This window comes from Heterodontus francisci, chromosome 48 (assembly GCF_036365525.1).
Source record: "Heterodontus francisci isolate sHetFra1 chromosome 48, sHetFra1.hap1, whole genome shotgun sequence".
NCBI lineage: Eukaryota > Metazoa > Chordata > Chondrichthyes > Heterodontiformes > Heterodontidae > Heterodontus > Heterodontus francisci.
This window is the reverse complement of record NC_090418.1, coordinates 15826747-15846699: the sequence shown is the minus strand read 5'-3', so window position 1 is coordinate 15846699 and position 19953 is coordinate 15826747. Positions and strand designations below refer to the sequence as shown.

General features: G+C 43.9%; 1 protein-coding gene across 1 annotated transcript; it reads right to left on the bottom strand.

Moving 5' to 3' along the window:
- Nucleotides 1-15504: 15504 nt before the first annotated feature.
- Nucleotides 15505-19705, bottom strand: LOC137357488 (probable G-protein coupled receptor 139). Its single transcript, XM_068023836.1, has 2 exons — nt 19609-19705; nt 15505-16406 (listed from the first exon to the last, which is right to left on the bottom strand). The coding sequence occupies exons 1-2, from the start codon at nt 19703-19705 to the stop codon at nt 15505-15507; spliced, it is 999 nt and encodes a 332-aa protein (XP_067879937.1).
- Between the last annotated feature and the right edge of the window lie 248 nt (nt 19706-19953).

The window sequence follows — 19953 nt, the reverse complement described above, 5'->3', positions numbered from 1 at the left end:
TTCATCTCAGGATGTCGATTCGATGGGACTGAGACGCCTTGCCGTGTTTCTATTAGACTACCAATCAAATTTCTTAGTCGAACCCATTGCCCTAATTTCGAGTGACAAGACAAGAATTAGTAATACTCACCACCAAACCAATTAGTTTCTGCCTTTTGATGCCAATCTACGATTTTCTTTGTTATTTGGAGGATACGCCAAATACATATTGCCCCTTCTGCTCAGGTCCATGACCTGTCCTGGGCCCTCTTTCCTGAAATATGTCTGCTCCTGTCACCTTTGTTCTTACCACCTCCATCCAGCTGCACGTTTTCTGATGAGCACTCGGAGTGCGAAATCCAACTATCCAAGTTCAAAACTCGGTGAAGCCTGTTTTATGTAAACCTTATATTACCTTTATAAATGGAAATATTTCTAAAGTGAAGGCGCAGATCGATTCTAAACTATTACATTCAATCATTTTCCATCTAACGGAGCTACTACTGCAATCCATGTTGCTGGGGCTCTTATCTGCTTGTACAATGACAGAGTTTTACTCTGGGTTGAAATCAGAATTCTTGTTCTCCCAGTTTCTGGAAAATTTGGGACAAAATTTGGAAGCTAATCGTACGGCTGTGCAGTTTACTGCCCCAATCAACGAGTATTGAGCTCATCGTTTCGAGGTCAAATTCTAAGCTCAGCCGAAACCAAATCAGCAACTTACTCTTGTCCAATGATTTTTTTTATTCATTCATAGGATGTGGGCGTCGCTGGCCAGGACAGTATTTATTGCCCAGCCCCAATTGCCCTTAAGAAGGTGGTGGTGAGTTGCCTTCTTGGACCATTGCAGTCAATGTGGTGTAGGTACACCCACGTCCAATCTCTCTACACCTCCATCCCCCACCAGGATGGTTTTTTTGTGGGATATGTCAAGCATTCCCTGTTCTAGTCCCACTTAAGGATGCTCCCCCAACTCTTTTTCCGGTACATTGATGACTGTATCGGTGCCATTTCCTGCTCCTGCCCCGAACTGGAAAACTTTATCAACTTTGCTTCTAATTTCCACCATTCTCTCACCTTTACATGGTCCATCACCGACACTTCCCTTCCCTTCCTCGACTTCTCTGTCTCCATCTCTGGGGATAAGTTGTCTACTAATATCCATTATAAACCCACCAACTCCCACAGCGACCTCGACTACACTTCTTCACACCCAGCCTCCTGTGAGGGCTCCATTCCATTCTCCCAGTTTCTCCTTCTCCGATGCTCCTGCTCTGATGATGCGACCTTCAATGACAGCAGTTCTGATATGCCTTACATTTTCCTCAATCGAGGATTCCGCACCCCCCCCCACCCCCACCCACCACACCCACACTGTGGTTGACAGGGCCCTCAACCACGTCCGGCCGATTTCCCACACCTCTACCCTCAGACCTTCCCCTCCCTCCCATAACATGGTTACCCTTGTCCTCACTTTCCACCCCATCAGCCTCCACATCCAATGGATCATCCTCCGCCATTTCTACCTCCTCCAGCGTGATGCCACTACCAAATGCATCTTCCCCTCCCTTCCCCTGTCAGCATTCTGAAGGGATCATTCCTTCCACGACACCATCGTCCACTCCTCCATTACCCCCACCACCTCGTCCCCTTCCCACAGCACCTTCCCCTGCAATCGCAGGAGGTGTAATACCTGCCCATTTACCTCCTCTCTCCTCACTGTCTCAGGCCCCAAACACTGCTTTCAGGTTAAGCAGTGATCTACTTGTACATCTTTCAGTTTACTATACTGTATTCACTGCTCACAATGTGGTCTCCTCTACATTGGTGGGACCAAACACAGACTGGGTGACTGCTTTTCAGAACACCTCCGCTCAGTCCAAAAGCAGGACACCAAGCTTCCGGTTGCTTGCCATTTCAGCACTCCCCCTGCTCTCATGCTCACATCACTGCCCTGGGATTGCTTCAGTGTTCCAGTGAATGTCAATGCAAGCTCGAGGAACAGCATCTCATTTACCAATTAGGCACACTACAGCCTGCTGGACTGAACACTGAGTTCAACAATTTCAGAGCAAGAAGGGCCCCACTTTTTAATTTTATTTTTAGTTATTTTTTCTTCTTTTTGTGTTTATTTTATTTCAGTTTGTTTAGTTTGTTTCTACTGTGCTGCACTGTTTTTTTCATGTTTGTGCTGGGGGCCAGGCTGTTCAGTTTTCTATCCATTAACACCCTCTCTGTACCAATGCTTTGTCTCTCACCACATCATTAACATACCGTTTTTCATTGCTCCATGACCTTCCATGGTCAGTTATTCTCTGTGACCTTGTCCTATCAACACCTTCTCTTTTGTTATCTCTTGTTATCTCTTATCTAAGTCATTTCATCATATCAATTTTTACTTCTCTCTAGAAATGAACACGTGTGCTTTGTTTGCTTTATGTCATGACTTTATTAACCTGTGTCACTATTTTTAATGATGTATGTATATATACTTTCAGGTCCTTGGCTTCCTCAATTCTGTTTGGTCACTTACTTTGCAAATATGCAGGTGACATTCTTATTCTCGTTATTTGAATGAATTACTTCACTCTTGACGACATTGAAGTTCATTTGTTAAGTAAAAGTGTGTTCTGCAAATTTATTAATGTCTTCCTGTGTTTTGTCACAGTTTTCCTCCATTAACCACATCCCCAATTTGGCTAACCTACAATGGATACTGAATAATGAACAGTAACACTATGGGCTAGTACCTCCTCCTCCTGTCATGGGAGGGAGGGGAAGGTCTGAGGGTCACTGGCGAGTAAACAGGAACTGAAATCTTGGCTGTTTGCTCTACTTAGTACAACCACTGAATTGTGACCAGGAGCAGGATATGGTACTTAGTTACCTTCGCCAATCGAGGGTCACTGAGCCCAATTAAATCACTGGACATAACTCAACACAGATTGAGATCTGGGTTTAGCAAATTCCTGTTTGTTCGGTCCCCACGTTGCTTTCGACAATTGAAGGATGCCAGGATCCCATATTTACCATTGCTCTTTATCTGATTACTTTTAAGCTTGTTATTTCTATGTTGTGTTTTGTGTTGTCCATTTATTTATTTAGTATTGACCATTTTATGGTAAATAGGAAAAACGAGTTGAGCAGCCAGTCCTTGATTAAATAATTAAATTCGATTAATTCAGGTCGTAACCAACACAGTGTACTGTTTATCAGTATTTCCACCAAGCAGATGTCTTTACTCTAAATCTGATCCTGTCCAATTTAGTTCCTTACAGTTAACACGGTGACGGTCATGATCCTGTGTCGGGGGAATTGTGGCTTCTCCAAATGTGTCACTCGCTATATGGTGGCCTTAGCATTGGCAGATTTACTGGTCATTATAATCGATCTGATACTGAGACCGATCCCTGTTGCTTGTTGTTCTGAGATCAACTTCATGAGGCACCTCCCACTGTGCAATATCCACGCCGTTGTGCTTCAGACAGTCACAGACTGTTCTGTCTGGCTCACGGTCAGTTTCACCTTTGACCGATACATAGCCATTTGCTGTCAGAAACTGAAAAACTAAATACTGTGTGGGAAAACAGAAAATACGGTTATCGGAACAATTACAGTGTTCTTTTAAAAAAATACATACTGGTATTTTATGTAGACGAGTAGATGTTTGTTAATCAATCAATCCTGGTTTTCAGTGACAACAGGAAGTGTTGCAAAGTCAAAGGTTTGGGGCGCAGTTGAATTTTTCTCATGATATATTAACTTCATGCGTTCCATTTCTTTTGGTTTTGCTGTTCAATGTTTTAACCGTCAGGTACATTTTAGTGACAATCAGAACCTGCAGCAGACTTGGGAATTACATCATTAGGCAGAGTCCCAGAGACCAGGAACCGCAGGAAATCAATGATTATACTGTATGCTGTGTCAGGGAATTTCATATTGCTATGGGCATTATATATGGTTTATTGTATTTATTGGCGAATGGCTCACCTAAGCTATCCGACTGTGTATCTACCTGTGTTCATTCGAGAGTTCGGTTTCATGTTGCAACTCATGTGTTACTGCACAAATACCTACATTTATGCGATGACCCCGCGTAAATTCAGATATGAGTTGAAGAATGTGTTGAAATATCCTTTGGCTGTAATTGTGAAATTACTTTAAATATCAGAACAACTCAGCAGACGAACGCAATCTCGTATCAACGTTTTTTATTTCAGAATGACGGAGCTGGAGTAGGCCACTCGGACCCTTGACCCTGTTCCGCCATTCAATAAGTTCATGGCTGAACTGATTAATACACATTTTCACCTACCCCCAATAACCTTTCACCCCTTGCTTATCAAGAATCTATCTACCTCTGCCTTAAAAATATTCAAAGACTCTGCTTCCACCAGCTTCTGAGGAAGAGAATTCCAAAGACTCACAACCCTCTGAGAGAAAATATTTCCCCTCAACTCTGTCTTAAATGGTCGACCCCTTATTTTTAAATAGTGACCCCTAGTTCTAGATTATCCCATAAGTGAAAACATCCTTTCCACATCCACCCTGTCAAGACCCCTCAGGATCTTATATGTTTCAATCAAGTCACCTCTTACTCTTCTAAATTCCAGTGGGTACACGTCTATCCTGTCCAATCTATCTTCAAAATATAGCCCGCCCATTCCAGGTATCAGTCTCGTAAACAATGCTGAGGCTGTGAGTTGGAGCCGCATCTGATCAACTGATCTTTATCTTGCGATCATTTTGTGCAAATGAGGTGCTGCCCACAGCTCAGCCCTCCTCTCCAGTAACAACATCCCCCACGCCACCCCGCACCCCACCCTACCAGTCTTGCTGGTGAAACGTGTAAATTTCCAATGCAGCAATGGTGAAACGTATGAAACGTACATTGAGTAAATTCATGGCTCTCGTTACATGTCGGGGATGGGCACCAGGATGATATATTGAAGAGGAGAAACAAGGTGAAGAAAGGACTTGGAGACAAGTAACATTAGTGTGAAGAATTGTTCTGAGTCGAAGGTAACAGACAAGGACTAAATGCGAGATGCGTGTTAAATAATGTTCATGAGCCACAGGCACAAGTCTCCACATGGGTTATGATAGAGTGGCAATGGCAGAAACATAAAGAAGTGGAAGATTGGGAATAATATTCCTAGCTCCAAGGTATTGAGGAAAGACAGGGAACGAGAAAAGGGAAGAATTTATTGAATAAGCTATATAAAATTGGTAAGAGATGGTGTGGGTGAGGAATCAAAGACACACTCGACGGTCTGAATTATATTGGGGTGCCACATTCCACGGTGAAACCCTTTGAACTCGACGGCATGCCCACATTCGCCGTCACTGAACCCCCTCGATACTAATCATGGGTCTCATTTCCATAGCGGCCGTACGCTGCCACTCTCCCCCCCCGCCCCACCTCCCCTCGCCATATTACGTGGGGAGAGGCGGAACATTCAGCACAGTGATAGTTTTGACAGCTGTTCTGCAGGTGCTGTGCCCTATCTTAAACGCCCCAGCACCAGCTTCCCGACAGCTGTCAAAGAAATACTTACCTGACTGCTGAAGAGTGGGGCTGCTGTCAATCTGGCAGCAAACCAGAAAATGTTGGAGAAATCCAGCAGGTCAGGCAGCATCTGTGGAGAGAGAAGCAGAGTTAACTTGTCCAAGTTCACAGACCTGAAGGTTAACTCTGATTCTCTCTCCACAGTTGCTGCCTGACCTGCTGAGTGACCCCAGCACTTTCCACTTTGCTGCCACATACTTACCCTGCTTTGTCCCAGTGTCCTGTGAAGTTGAGATCCTCTTCTCCCACTCAAGTGTAACATTGATTCTTGTAGGTATGCGGCACCTGTGTGAATAATCTTAAATTGGCACATTCCAGGATGTGAGACTTCAATAGACCATAAAAGGTACTACAGAGGTTTGCAGAGAACACACTGAAACAAGTGGGAATGCACAGGTGTCACAGCAATGTAAATACGTCTTTCACTATGTGTTCCTCACCAACATGTATGTCCTTTCCTTTTATTTGTGTGAATGATGTGTGCCAGCATGTAGTGCAAATGTCAAATCCCTTTGCATCATTGGCCCTTCAGGAGAGCCAATGTATGCAATAACATCATTGCCGTGCCACCGATACGCCACTGCTGTACATCCCTAGCTCACTGCTGGCCCTTTGTGCAGAGCCTGGATGCCATGTGCCCTCCCATGTGTCTTACATGTTGTAGGTCCTTATCATCCTCATAGTCTGAGGAAGAATCCTGTTGACATCTCTCCTCATCATGCCAGGCCTGGCCCCATTGTGTACGGAGTTGTGCAGAGCAGCAAAGAATGGAGCAGCCCTTTTCGGCCTGTAGTGCAGGGCATCACCCTATCCATCTAGGCATTGGAGGCACTCTTTCAGCATGTCCATCTCCTGCTCATGATGGCTCATTTAACTCAATGGCTGGCGTTGTGTCTCTCCTCTGCTGTCACTGGGGTCAAGAGACACTCTGCAAAGGATAGCCCTTATCTCCAAGAAAGTGACCTCTCCAACTGAGTGCATTCAATGAGCAGCAGTGGCTGATGGGACTGGTGAATGATCTAGGTGTCATGGCAGCTGCCTGAGAAGTGGTCACGCATTCACAGCAAGCATCTGATGTGATCACGTACCAGCTTCAGCTAGATTGAGAGGGTTACTTGAATGGTGGTAGCCTGGCTGGAGGTCCGGTGGCCACATGAGTGCAGTCTATGAACATTATAACCTATGGTTCTCTGGCAATGGTACTAGAATCAATGGCCCTCTGGGCCTGGCTGTGACAGTCCGTCCTGAAGCGGACATACTCACATGCCCTCCGATGCAGGGCATTGGTGACCTCCCTGATGCAGCGGTGCACTTCTGACTGTGGGACCCCACAAAGGTCTCTGTTGGGCTCCTGTAAAGCTGTAGAGGCGTCAAGCTTGAGGACCACTGCCACTATGAGGACCAAAGGCATAGTCCACTGAAACCCATGGGCTGCAGGTCATCTTTGAGCAGGACACAGAGATGTGTCACGATCCTCTCTGCATGCGCAATCACATCTGACACTGCTGCTATGACATCCGATTGCATGTCATGTGGGGCCTGTAGTTCCACGGCAAATGTAATGGTGAGCTCCCCTTGGGGACTGCTGCTCATGACCGGGGTCCTCTACATGGATCGCACCTGCCTGTTGATATTGCCTCTGGTGCATATGGATCCTCACGAGCAGAGGATCACACAGTGAAGGATGAACCATACCTATTTCCATGTGATAAATAAAGTTGAACCCTTCATGTATTTGAATGTTTCTAACAGGGCAGGGATTGATGTTGACTGATAAATCAGCTGTTTTACTGGATCAACTATGTGCCGTGCCATGGTATGGCCCATCTTGGCTAACACTCAGAGTGGCACAGCATGACCCCATCAAGATCCTACCAGCTGAATCAATTGCCCCCACCATCCATAAAACCTTAAAGCACCTGCCCTTTCTGGCACCCTCCCCATACACAGGGTACCCAGTGTGCCATTGCCCCCCTCACAAACACAAACAAACACAGAGTGTACACTGTTAATGGAGGGATGGTACACAGTACTTTCCTTCAGCCAGCAGAGCTTTCCCACCAGCAAGCCCAGATCCCTTCCCTTTAAGTATGCAGAGTGAGATCCCTGTGTATCCCCTCCCCTCCTCCATTCCAGTATGCCGAATGAGAACTCTGTAATGCCCCCTCACACCTCCCTTCCAGTATGCAGAGTGAGACCCCTGAAAAGAAACTTACCTTCAACCTCTGTGAACCTGCTGGCTTGAGTTGCAGGCAGCGTATTCCAAACCCTAACAGTTTGGTGTGTTTTTCTCTCATATTACATCTGGTACGTTGGCCAATTACCATAAGCTATCTGCTTATTGAGACTTCAGCCATTAGAAAAGATCTTTTTAATCTACCTGAAGACATCATGATTTTAAGTGCAGTCGTAAATCTCTCCAACCTTCTCTGCTCCATTGAGACAAAAGCCAGTTTTGCCAGTCTGGGTCTGCAATCCCTTACACCTGTCCAGAATCTGTCAAAATACATCAGCTGGGGCCAAGCAAGTGTTTATAAAGTAACTTCTTAACTTTGTCATTGAATTCTTAATGTATAAATCCCAGAATCAAATATTCTTTATTTATTGCTTAGTTAAAGTGTTCTGCTGCCTTCAAAGACTGTTAGGATCTCTCTGTCCTTGCAACAATTTTAAAATTGCATCACATAACTTGTATTCTGTCTCCTCATTCTTCTCACCAAAATATATCACCTCACACATTGCTGCGTTCAATTTCAACTACCATGTTTCTGCCCATTCTACCAGCCTACCCATGTCCTCGTGAAGACAATTGCCATCTTCCTCACTGCTTTACTACACTTCATGCAATCTACAAATTCAGAAACTGCCCTGTACCCATAAGTCCAATCATGAATTTATACTCACTATGCTGTAATTCTTGCATATTTCTGCAACTTGCCTCAGAGATGCTCCTTCTACCTACTTCTCGCTATTTGGAAAGTTCCATGTATAGCCAGTGGCACAACAGCTCTTCCACCATTCCTTAATTGTGAACAAATAGAGTGTGTCTTTGACTGCTCAAATCCATCATCTCTCACCAGTTTTATAATAGTTTATTTGATAAATGCTGCCCTGTTCTTGCTCCTTGTCTTTACTCAATACCTTGGATCTAGGAAGATTGTTCCCAATCTTCCACTTCTTTAATGTTCTGTTATTGCAGCTCTATCCTACCTCATGTAAAGACTTGTGCCTGCATCTCGCATTTAGTCCCTTTTCTGTTACCTACTATTCTGAACAATGCTTCACTCTCAGTGCTACTAATCTAGGATAAGAAAGACACATATCCAAATTTGCTGATGCTACAAAGATTGGTGGCATTGTAAACAGTGTAGATGGAAGCATAAAGTTACAAAGATATTGAGAGATTAAGTTGCACCGCTATGGCAAATGGATTTCAATGTAGGCAAATGTGAGGTCATCCACTTTGGACTTTAAAAGAATACCTAAATAACGAAAAGCTAGAAACAGTGGAGGTCCAAAGAGACTTGGTGGGGGTAGGGTACTTTGGGGTGAGTGTGGGTGGGGCGTGTTGGAGGTTGGGGGGTGCGCAGGTAGGGTGGGGCGGGGTGTTGACCAGGTACAGAAATCATTATTATCCAAATCTGTTAATGACATTTTAATCAAAATGTCTAATGGTTTGCTGCCCTTTATATCCAGAGGACTAGGATACAAGGCGGTAAAAATCATACTTCATCCATACATAGCTCTGATTAGACACAGTGGCACAGTGGTTAGCACCGCAGCCTCACAGCTCTAGTGACCTGCGTTCAATTCTGGGTACTGTCTGTGTGGAGTTTGCAAGTTCTCCCTGTGTCTGCGTGGGTTTCCTCTGGGTGCTCCGGTTTCCTCCCACAGCCAAAACACTTGCAAGTTGATAGGTAAATTGGCCATTATAAATTGCCCCTAGTACAGGAAGGTGGTAGGGGAATATAGAGACAGGTGAGGATGTGGTATGAATATGGGATTAGTGTAGGATTAGTATAAATGGGTGGTTATGGTCGGCACAGACTAGGTGAGCCGAAGGGCCTGTTTCAGTGCTGGATCTCGAAAAAAAAAGCCTCATCTGGAACATTGTGAGCAGCATCACAGAATTGTTACAGTGCTGAAGGAGGCCATTCGGCCCATTGTGTCCACACCGGCTTTCTGAAAGAGCAAATCCCTCCGTTCCATTCCCCTGCCTTCTCCCCATAACCCTGCACATTCTTCTTTTTCATAGAACTGTTAAATTCCCTTTTGAATGCTTCAATTGAACCTGCCTCCACCACGTTCTCAGACAGCGCATTCCAGACCTTAATCACTCGCTGCGTGAAAATTTTTTTTCCTCATGTCGCTCTTCCTTCTCTTACCAAATACTTTAAATCTGTGTCCTCTCGTTCTCGATACTTTCATGAATGGGGACAGTTTCTCTCTATCTACTCTGTCCAGACCCCTCATGATTTTGAATACCTCTATCAAATCACCTCTCAGCCTTCTCTTCTCCAAGGAAAACAGTCTTAACTTCGACAATTTATCTTCATAACTGAAATTCCTCATCCCTGGAACCATTCTCGTGAATCTTGTCTGCACTCTCTCCAATGTCCACACGTCTTTCCTAAAGTGCAGCACCCAGAACTGGATGCAATACTTCAGCTGAGACTGCACTAGTGTCTTATACAAGTTCAACATAATCTTCTTGCTCTTATACTCTACGCCCCTATTAATAAAGCTCAGGATATTGTATGCTTTATTAACCGCGCTCTCAACCTGTCCTGCCACCTTCAATGATTTATGTACATATACACACAGATCCCTCTGCTCCTACACTCCTTTAGAATTACACCCTTTATTTTATATTGTCTCTCAATGTTCTTCCTACCAAAATGAATCACTTCACATTTCTCTGCATTGAACATCATCTGCCACCTGTCTGCCCATTCCACCAACTTGTCTATGTCCTTTTGAAGTTCGACACTATCCTCCTCACAGTTCACAATGCTTCCACATTTTGTATCATCTGCAAACTTTGAAATTGCGCCCTGTTCACCAAGGTCATGGTCATTAATATATATCCAGAAAAGCAAGAGTCCGAACACTGAAAACTGAGGAACTCCACTACAAACCTTCCTCCAGCCCGAAACACATCCATTAACCACTACTCTTTGTTTCATGTCATACACAATTTCATATCCATGTTACTACCTTCCCCTTTATTCCAAGTTTGCTCACAAGTCTGTTGTATTGCACTGTACCAAACGCCTTTTGAAAGTCCATGGACACCAACATCAACAACATTGCCCTCAACAGCTGTCTGTTATCCCCTCAATAAACTCCAACAAGTTAGTGAAACATGATTTTCCTTAAGGAATCTATGCTGCCTTTCATTAATTAACTCGCATTTATCCATGTGACTCTTTATTTTTGTCCAGAAATATTTTTTTCAGAGGTTTTCCCAGCACCGAAGTTAAACGGACTGGTGTAGTTGCTGGGCTTATCTTATACCCTTTTTTGAACAAGGGTGTTCTGTTTGCAAATCTACAGTTCTCTGACACCACTGGTCTTAGGAAGACTGAAAAATTATGGCCAGTGCCTCTATGATTTCCACCCTCACTTCCCTCACTATCCTTGGATGCATCTCATCTGGTACTTGTGTTTTATCCACTATAAGTACAGACAACCTATCTAATACTTGCACTTTATCAAGTTTAAACCCCTCTAGTGTCTGACTTACCTCCTCTTTCAACATTGCCTGGGTTACATCTTCTTCCTTGGTAAAGACAGAAACAAAGTATTCATTTAATACCTCAGCTATGCCCTCTCCCTCCATGTGCAAATCCTCTTTCTGGTCCCTAATCAGCCTCACATCTCCTTTTACCACCCTTTTACTGTTTATATGCCTATAGAAAACTTTGGGATTTCCTTTACTGCTAGCTGCCAGTCTCTTTCCATGCTCTCTCTTATTTGCTTTTTCACTTTAGATGGGTCAGTTTTTGTCCAGTGTGTGCAGGAGGGTTTTCTGACACAGTATGTAGACAGGCCAACTAGGGGCGATGCCACATTGGATTTGGTACTGGGAAATGAACCCGGCCAGGTGTTAGATTTAGGTGTAGGTGAGCACTTTGGTGATAGTGATCACAATTCGGTTAGGTTTACCTTAGCGATGGGCAGGGACAGGTATATACCGCAGGGCAAAAATTATAGCTGGGGGAAAGGAAATTATGATGCGATTAGGCAAGATTTAGGATGCGTAGGATGGGGAAGGAAACAGCAGGGGATGGGAACAATCGAAATGTGGAGCTTATTCAAGGAGCAGCTACTGTGTGTCCTTGATAAGTATGTACCTGTGAGGCAGGGAGGAAGTTGTCGAGCGAGGGCCCCGTGGTTTACTAAAGAAGTTGAAGCGCATTTCAAGAGGAAGAAGAAGGCTTATGTTAGGATGAGACGTGAAGGCTCAGTTAGGGCGCTTGAGAGCTACATGCTAGCCAGGAAGGATCTAAAGGGATAGCTAAGAAGAGCAAGGAGAGGACACGAGAAGTCATTGGCGGATAGGATCAGGGAAAACTCTAAGGCTTTCTATAGGTACATCAGGAATAAAAGAATGACTAGAGTTAGATTAGGGCCAATCAAGGATAGTAGTGGGAAGTTGTGTGTGGAATCAGAGGAGATAGGGGAAGTGTTAAATGAATATTTTGCGTCAGTATTTACAGTAGAGAAAGAAAATGTTGTTGAGGAGAATACTGAGATTCAGGCGACTAGGCTAGATGGGATTGAGGTTCCCAAGGAGGAGGTGTTATCAATTTTGGAAAGTGTGAAAATAGATAAGTCCACTGGGCCAGATGGGATCTATCCTAGGATTCTCTGGGAAGCCAGGGAGGAGATTGCAGAGCCTTTGTCCTTGATCTTTATGTCGTCATTGTCGACAGGAATAGTGCCGGAAGGCTGGAGGATAGCAAATGTTGTCCCCTTGTTCAAGAAGGGGAGTAGAGACAGCCCTGGTAATTATCGACCTGTGTGCCTTACTTCGGTTGTGGGTAAAATGTTGGAAAAGGTTATAAGAGACAGGATTTATAATCATCTTGAAAAGAATAAGTTCATTAGAGATAGTCAGCACTGTTTTGTGACGGGTAGGTCATGCCTCACAAACCTTATTGAGTTTTTCGAGAAGGTGACCAAACAGGTGGATGAGGGTAAAGCAGTGGATGTGGTGTATATGGATTTCAGTAAGGCGTTTGATAAGGATCCCCATGGTAGGCTATTGCAGAAAATACAGAAGTATGGGGTTGAAGGTGATTTAGAGCATTGGATCAGAAATTGGCTAGCTGAAAGAAGACAGAGGGTGGTGGTTGATGGCAAATGTTCATCCTGGAGTTTAGTTACTAGTGGTGTACCGCAAGGATCAGTTTTGGGGCCACTGCTGTTTGTCATTTTTATAAATTACCTGGAAGAGGGTGTAGAAGGGTTGGCTAGTACATTTGCAGATGACACTAAGGTCGGTGGAGTTGTGGATAGTGCCGAAGGATGTTGTAGGGTACAGAGGGACATAGATAGGCTGCAGAGCTGGGCTGAGAGATGGCAAATGGAGTTTAATGCGGAAAAGTGCGAGGTGATTCACTTTGGAAGGAGTAACAGGAATGCAGAGTACTGGGCTAATGGGAAGATGCTTGGTAGTGTAGATGAACAGAGAGATCTTGGAGTCCAGGTGCATAAATCCCTGAAGGTTGCGACCCAGATTAATAGGGCTGTTAAGAAGGCATATGGTGTGTTAGCTTTTATTCGTAGGGGGATCGAGTTTCGGAGCCACGAGGTCATGCTGCAGCTGTACAAAACTCTGGTGAGACCGCACCTGGAGCATTGCGTGCAGTTCTGGTCACCGCATTATAGGAAGGATGTGGAAGCTATGGAAAGGGTGCAGAGGAGATTTACTAGGATGTTGCCTGGTATGGAGGGAAGGTCTTACGAGGAAAGGGTGAGGGACTTGAGGTTGTTTTCGTTGGAGAGAAGGAGGAGGAGAGGTGACTTAATAGAGACATATAAGATAATCAGAGGGTTAGATAGGGTGGATAGTGAGCGTCTTTTTCCTCGGATGGTGATGGCAAACACGAGGGGACATAGCTTCAAGTTGAGGGGTGATAGATATAGGACAGATGTCAGAGGTAGTTTCTTTACTCAGAGAGTAGTAAGGGCGTGGAATGCCCTGCCTGCAGCAGTAGTAGATTCGCCAACTTTAAGGGCATTTAAGTGGTCATTGGATAGACATATGGATGAAAATGGAATAGTGTAGGTCAGATGGTTTCACAGGTCAGCGCAACATCGAGGGCCGAAGGGCCTGTACTGCGCTGTAATGTTCTAATTCTAATTCTGAAAAAAAAACTTCCCCTCTGGACCTTCTCCATTCAGCCTGGTTCGCAATAGTATTTTCCACCTGGCACCTCTCAGTTCTGGACACCGCACCTTAGGAAGGATTTATCAGGAAGGGTCAGAGGGACCTTGGTGTACTTGTCCATAGATCACTGAAGGCAGTAGCACAGGTAGATAAGATGGTTAGAAAGGCATATTGGATACTTGCCTTTATCAGCTGAGGCATAGAATATTAGAGCAGAGAGGTTATGATGGAGCTGTATAAGACGCGAGTTAGGCCACAGCTGGAAGAACTGCGTACAATTCTGGTCACCACACTATAGGAAGGATGTGATTGCACTGGAGAGGGTGCAGAGGAGATTCACCAGGATGTTGCCTGGGCTGGAGCATTTCAGCTATGAAGAGACACTGAAAAGGCTAGGGTTGTTTTCCTTAGAGCAGAGAAGGCTGAAGGGGGGACATGATTGAGGAAGACAAAATTATGAGGGGCATTGATACGTTAGATCGGAAGAAACATTTTCTCTGAGTGGAGGGGTCAATAACCAGGGGGCATAGATTTAAGGTAATGTGCAAGAGGTTTGGAGGGGATTTGAGGAACAATATTGTTCACCCAGAGGGTGGTTGGAATTGGAACGCACTGCCTGAAGAGGTGGTAGAGGCAGGAAACATCACAACATTTAAGAAGTATTTAGATGAGCACTTGAAACACCATAGCATACAAGGCTACGGGCCAAGTGCTGGAAAATGGGACTAGAATGGTTAGCTGCTTGATGGCCGGCACAGACACGATGGGCCGAAGGGCCTGTTCCTGTGCTGTATAACTCCATGACTCGATGAGGACCTTTCCCTTTTGATCTGACCCAGACTTCTATATATCCTCCTGCAATTTTTAGAATGGAACAGCAAGTTAACACTGGGCAAAGCATCTTTCAGCTCATTTCACAATCGGCTTTATTCAATATCAGGTAAACGATATAGAACACTGAGTATGATGCAATATGTTCGGTGTAATCATTTAAACATTGCTTGGAAACTATAACACATATTTCGATGAACACACGGAGGCGGTGTGTGGGGTAGACAGCTAGGGGTGCTGGTAATTTAATGTCGAAATATTGATCCTTTACTCTCTGGCGGTGCAGAGATCAACATCCTTCCCAGTCCCCTTTCTTTCCTGCTGCCTTGACATTTTTCCTGATCCTGTCCTAACTTTTAAAACTGTCTTGTTTCATAAGAAAGCAAAGATCAAAGAAACTTGTCAACACTGAAATATTTAAACACCCAGCGACTGTCTTGGCGGTGTATTCGGGAAAAAAATTCACACCAGGTTTTCAATCCCAAAATACCCCTGGAATGTGTGCTCAGATGCATCTGTCTGCACAGTGAACCACCCTCTGGTTGGAAACGCGTCTGTTGATAACGAATGCCTCGGGAAAATGTTCCAGAACTACGTTAAATTAATTTCAGATTTTAATAATTTGTGAAATATTTCAGAAAATGCGGAGATTTAAAGACACCCGGCAGTGAATTCTACAGAACACAACACAGGTATACGTAACAGTGTTAGAAAATGTGAGATCTGTTCATCGGATAAATTTGACTATCATAGCGAGAGGATATTTCACTCCATTCCACAACTCCTGCCTGAATTTACTTTGGGTCACTGCATAAATAAACGTGTTGGTGCAGCAACTCAAGAGTTGGAGCATGAAGCCTATTTCTGGTACAAATGTGGGCAGAGGAACAGTATATATGTACCACAAGTATTCTAACCGTTTTAAAATGGAACACACCATAAACACCACCCATAACAGGATGAAATTCGCCGATATAACGAACAGTAAAATCATGGATTTTCTTCGATTCGCTATCTCTGGGTCACTGGGACTCTCCCCACTGCTCCCACCCCGGAGCCGCCTGCGGACTCTGTTGGCTACTATAATGTTTCTGACCGTCAGTGCATTGAATAGTAGAATCAAAATAAATGGGACAAAAGGTGTTAAAATGTAATGCATTAATTCAACGACAGCCCAGGCCAACGAACGAGATACAGCTAACGCCACGTAGCAAAACCAGGGATTGTTAGAAAGTGAATATTGACGTCTGTGCAGAAAATACCAGAAAATGTTCTTCAAACAGCTCAGCACAGTCACTGTTCCGAGAACCACAGCGGCCGTTTTCTCGGTACAATATTTAGTTTTCATCTTCTGACAACAAATGGCCACAAATCGATCAAAGGTGAAAGTGACGGTGAACCAGACAGAACAGTCTGTGGCAGCGTAAAGCAGGACTGCGTGGATATTACAAACTCTCACATAAATAAGAAAAGTACATTCATTCCGATAAGCAATAGGAATCTGCCTTAGGATCAGATCGAGGATAATGACCAACAGGTCTGCTGCTGCCATAGCAACCAGATAGCGAGTGAGACATTTGGAGAGACCGCACTTTCTTCGAGACAGGATCACAATGGTCACCATGTTAACTGTAAGCAAGGAGAGAAAAGAGAACTATTCACCAAACACCGCAATAAGGGAAGATGTTATTAACGTGTTTCGCACTAAACTGAAATGAGTCAAGAAATCTGCAGCTTGCCTTTGCATCCAGTGTTGGAATGAAATGACGTCACCTGTGACAAAATGTCCTGAAAATTAGTTTTGTAATTCGAGAAAACGGTAATGAATTAGCAATCAAGTGACACAACGGGATCAAATGAAACATGTTTAAATAGCAGAATGTGTTTTTAGATTAATTTCATTCTTTAGTGAGATTTGCGCCTCGCTCCATGTGCAGCATTTATTGCCCATCCCTAATCGTCCCTGAGAAGGTGGTGGTGAGCTGCCTTCTTGAACCGCTGTGGTCCATCTGGTGTAGGTACACCTGCATTGGTGTCAGGGAGAGAATTCCGGGATTTTGATCCAGTGACAATAAAGGAATAGTGAAATATTTCCAAGTCAGAATGGTGTATGACTTGGAGGGGAACTTGCAGGTGGTGATGTTCCCATGCGTCTGCTGTCCCTGCCCTTCTCGGTGTTAGAGGACGCGGGTCTGGAAGGTGCTGTCACGGGAGATGTTGTGAATTGCTGCAGTGCATCTTGTAGATGGTACACATCACCACCACTGTGCGTCAGTTATGAGGGAGTGAAGATGGTGGATGGGGTGCTGATCAAGTGAGCTGCTTTGTCCTGGATGGTGTTGAGCTTCCTGAGTGCTGTTGGCGCACCAATCATCTAAGAAAATGGAGAGTATTCCATCACACTCCTGACTTGTACCTTGTAGATGGTGAACAAGCGTTGGAGAGTTAGGAAGTGGATTATTCGCTGCAGAATTCCTAGTCTCTGACCTGCTCTTGTAGCCACAGTATGAATGCAACTGCTGCAGTTCAGTTTCTGGTCAATGGTACCCGAAGGATGTTGACAGTTGGTGATTAGGCCTTGGTAGTGCTGTTGATTGTCAAAGGGGGATGGTTGGATTCTCTGTGATTGGAGATCGTTAATGCCTGGCACTTGTGTGGCACAAATATTACTTCCCACTTAATATCACGAGCCTAAATATTGTCCAGGTCTTGCTGCATATGGACAGGGAATTCTTCATTATCTGAGGAATAGTGGATTGTGCAGAACATTGCAGAATCATTCGTAAACATTCCCACTTCTGACCTTATGATGGAGGCAAGGTCATTGATGAAGCAGCTGAAGATGGTTGAGCCTAGGACACTACCCTGAGGAACTCCTTCAGTGATGTCCTGGAGCTGAGATGATTGACCTCAAGCAGCAACAACCACTTTCCTTTTTGCTAGGTAAGACTCCAACCAGTGGAGAGTTTTCCTTTTGATGCCCATTGACTTCACTTTAGCTAGGGCTCCTTGATGCCACACTCACTCAAACGCTACCTTGGTGTGCAAGGCAATGATTCTCTCCCCACCTCTTGAGTTCAGCTCTTTTGTCCATTTTTGAACAAGTTTGTAATGAGGTTAGGTGGCGATTGGCCCCGTTGGAATTCAAACACATTATTGGTGAGCAGGTTATTGCTGTTTCCGTGACGATTGAAAGCACTGTTCACGCCACCTTCCATCACTTTTCTCGTGATTGAGTGGAGACGGATGGGGTGGTAAGTGGCCCAATCGGATTTGTCCTGATTTTTGTGGATAAGACATACCTGGGCACTTTTCCACATCGTTGGGTCGATGATAGTGTTATAGCTGTACTGGAACAGCTTGGCTAGGGACACAGCTTGCTCTGCAGTACAAGTCAAATATAAATACAAATAACAAAAAAAAAACACTGGAAATCGGAGCTACATTTAAATAGGGAGGCAGGAAGGGGAATAAACCATTCAGCCACTTGGACCATTTCCTTCAATCAATTCGATCCCGACTGATCTGTATCTGAATTCCATCTACATACTTTGGTTCCATAATAGCCTCGCCTATGGAAAACTTACCTGTCTCAGTTTTGAAACATTCAAATCACCTCGTCTCATTGGCTTTTGGGGGGTGGGATAAAGTTCCAGATTTTCACTACTATTACTGGGAAAAGAATTGATTCTTACCATCATCGTTGAAAGGTCCACCTGTAACTTTGCTCAATAGCACTGGGTGGGGAGGTGATAAAAAAACGCCAGGGAGCTAAGAGAACTGGACACTCTATGGTGCTCTCTGAATGGGATAGTGAGTTAACAGTACCCACTCTGCATACTCACACATTGACTGTGGCAAATTATTCAGGGCGGTTAGCATTTTTGCACAGAGGCACACATTAAAACTTCCAGTCCAAAGGATGTCATGTGATTGTTCCACATTTTTGCTCCGATTGCAAAATATTAAATATTGAATTCCTGTTTGTTTTGTTCATTTAACGTGATGCCCAGTCTGATGCTCAGTTCCTGTATCCCGATGGTAGATCAATGCCAAGTTACAGAAATGCCTCACTTCCTGGTAATTAGATTTTCAGAGTCACATGTACATTAATCATTCGTAATTTTAAGAAAACAACAATTAAATGAGATGAATAATAATAAACAGTAACTCAAACTTAAAATTCTAAGAGAAATCTCCCAAGACAGCGAAACAAACGACGGGGAGGAATTGATAGAAAGCGAGATATCGGAAGCATCGTTGTTCTTGTCATTAATCTCTTCGCACTGATTTAGTCAATGAAATAATGAACTGAAAGCAGCTCAATTTGAAATATGGTGAAGTATTAGAGCATTTTTCTCATCTAACACTTAGTCTCAGAATTTTCAGATAAATGTACACTTTTAGTTCGGTCAATGAGCCAGTAATATGGCTTCCATAGTCTGAAGGAACACTGGGATATTGATATTATCTGAAATGGATCGAATAATGGCCATTAAATTGATATTAGTGAATGAGAGTTCATAGCCATGGAACACAGGTTACCACCAGAGATAGAAAGAACAAAATAAAGAGAGAAAGACAGAAGGAAAAGAAGAAAGACATACACAAGAAGAAAGGAAAGAGGAACTCTCATCGATAGATACTAATCACAAATTCCATATATCGAGAAGCACTTCACAGCCATTGAAGTGTCTTTCACATGTATTCACTGCCCTAATTCTGAAGTGGTGTAACAGAGAGAAAGTAACACAATAAAGATCTGGATGCGTGGACTAAGATATACTCTTAAATATCATTTACTGAATTAACAGTCCCAGTTATAACATACCCGGCACACCAATCCCAGCCAAGATGGGGTAGTAAATCTTTTCTATTTCATAAAGCACCCAAAGAATCTTGAGCTTTATCAGAAAAGGAAGAGACATTATTTTCCCTTTCGGTAAGAGTCGATGATTCGATGTTTGTTGTTGGTGCTGAAAGAAATTCTCCGATTGACACATTGAGAAGATCTCCATTCTTTATAGGAGAAAAAAGCTAATTGGGTCAGAAAAGTGGGTCCCATGCTGCCTGTGCTTATTTATAGACACTGAACAAACAGGTGAAGTCAACAGCTTCCACTCCAAGATTTTTGACAGTAACAGCGAAATTTCCAATTAGAAACTTCCCCAAAGAC

What these genes read in the sequence shown, in the direction of transcription:
- LOC137357488 (XM_068023836.1), bottom strand. Translation starts at nt 19,705, where the DNA reads ATGTCTCTTCCTTTTCTGATAAAGCTCAAGATTCTTTGGGTGCTTTAT. An exon ending in GGCTGGGATTGGTGTGCCGG is followed by an intron (nt 16,407 to 19,608) that starts GTATGTTATAAC and finishes CCTTGCTTACAG; the next exon opens with TTAACATGGTGACCATTGTG.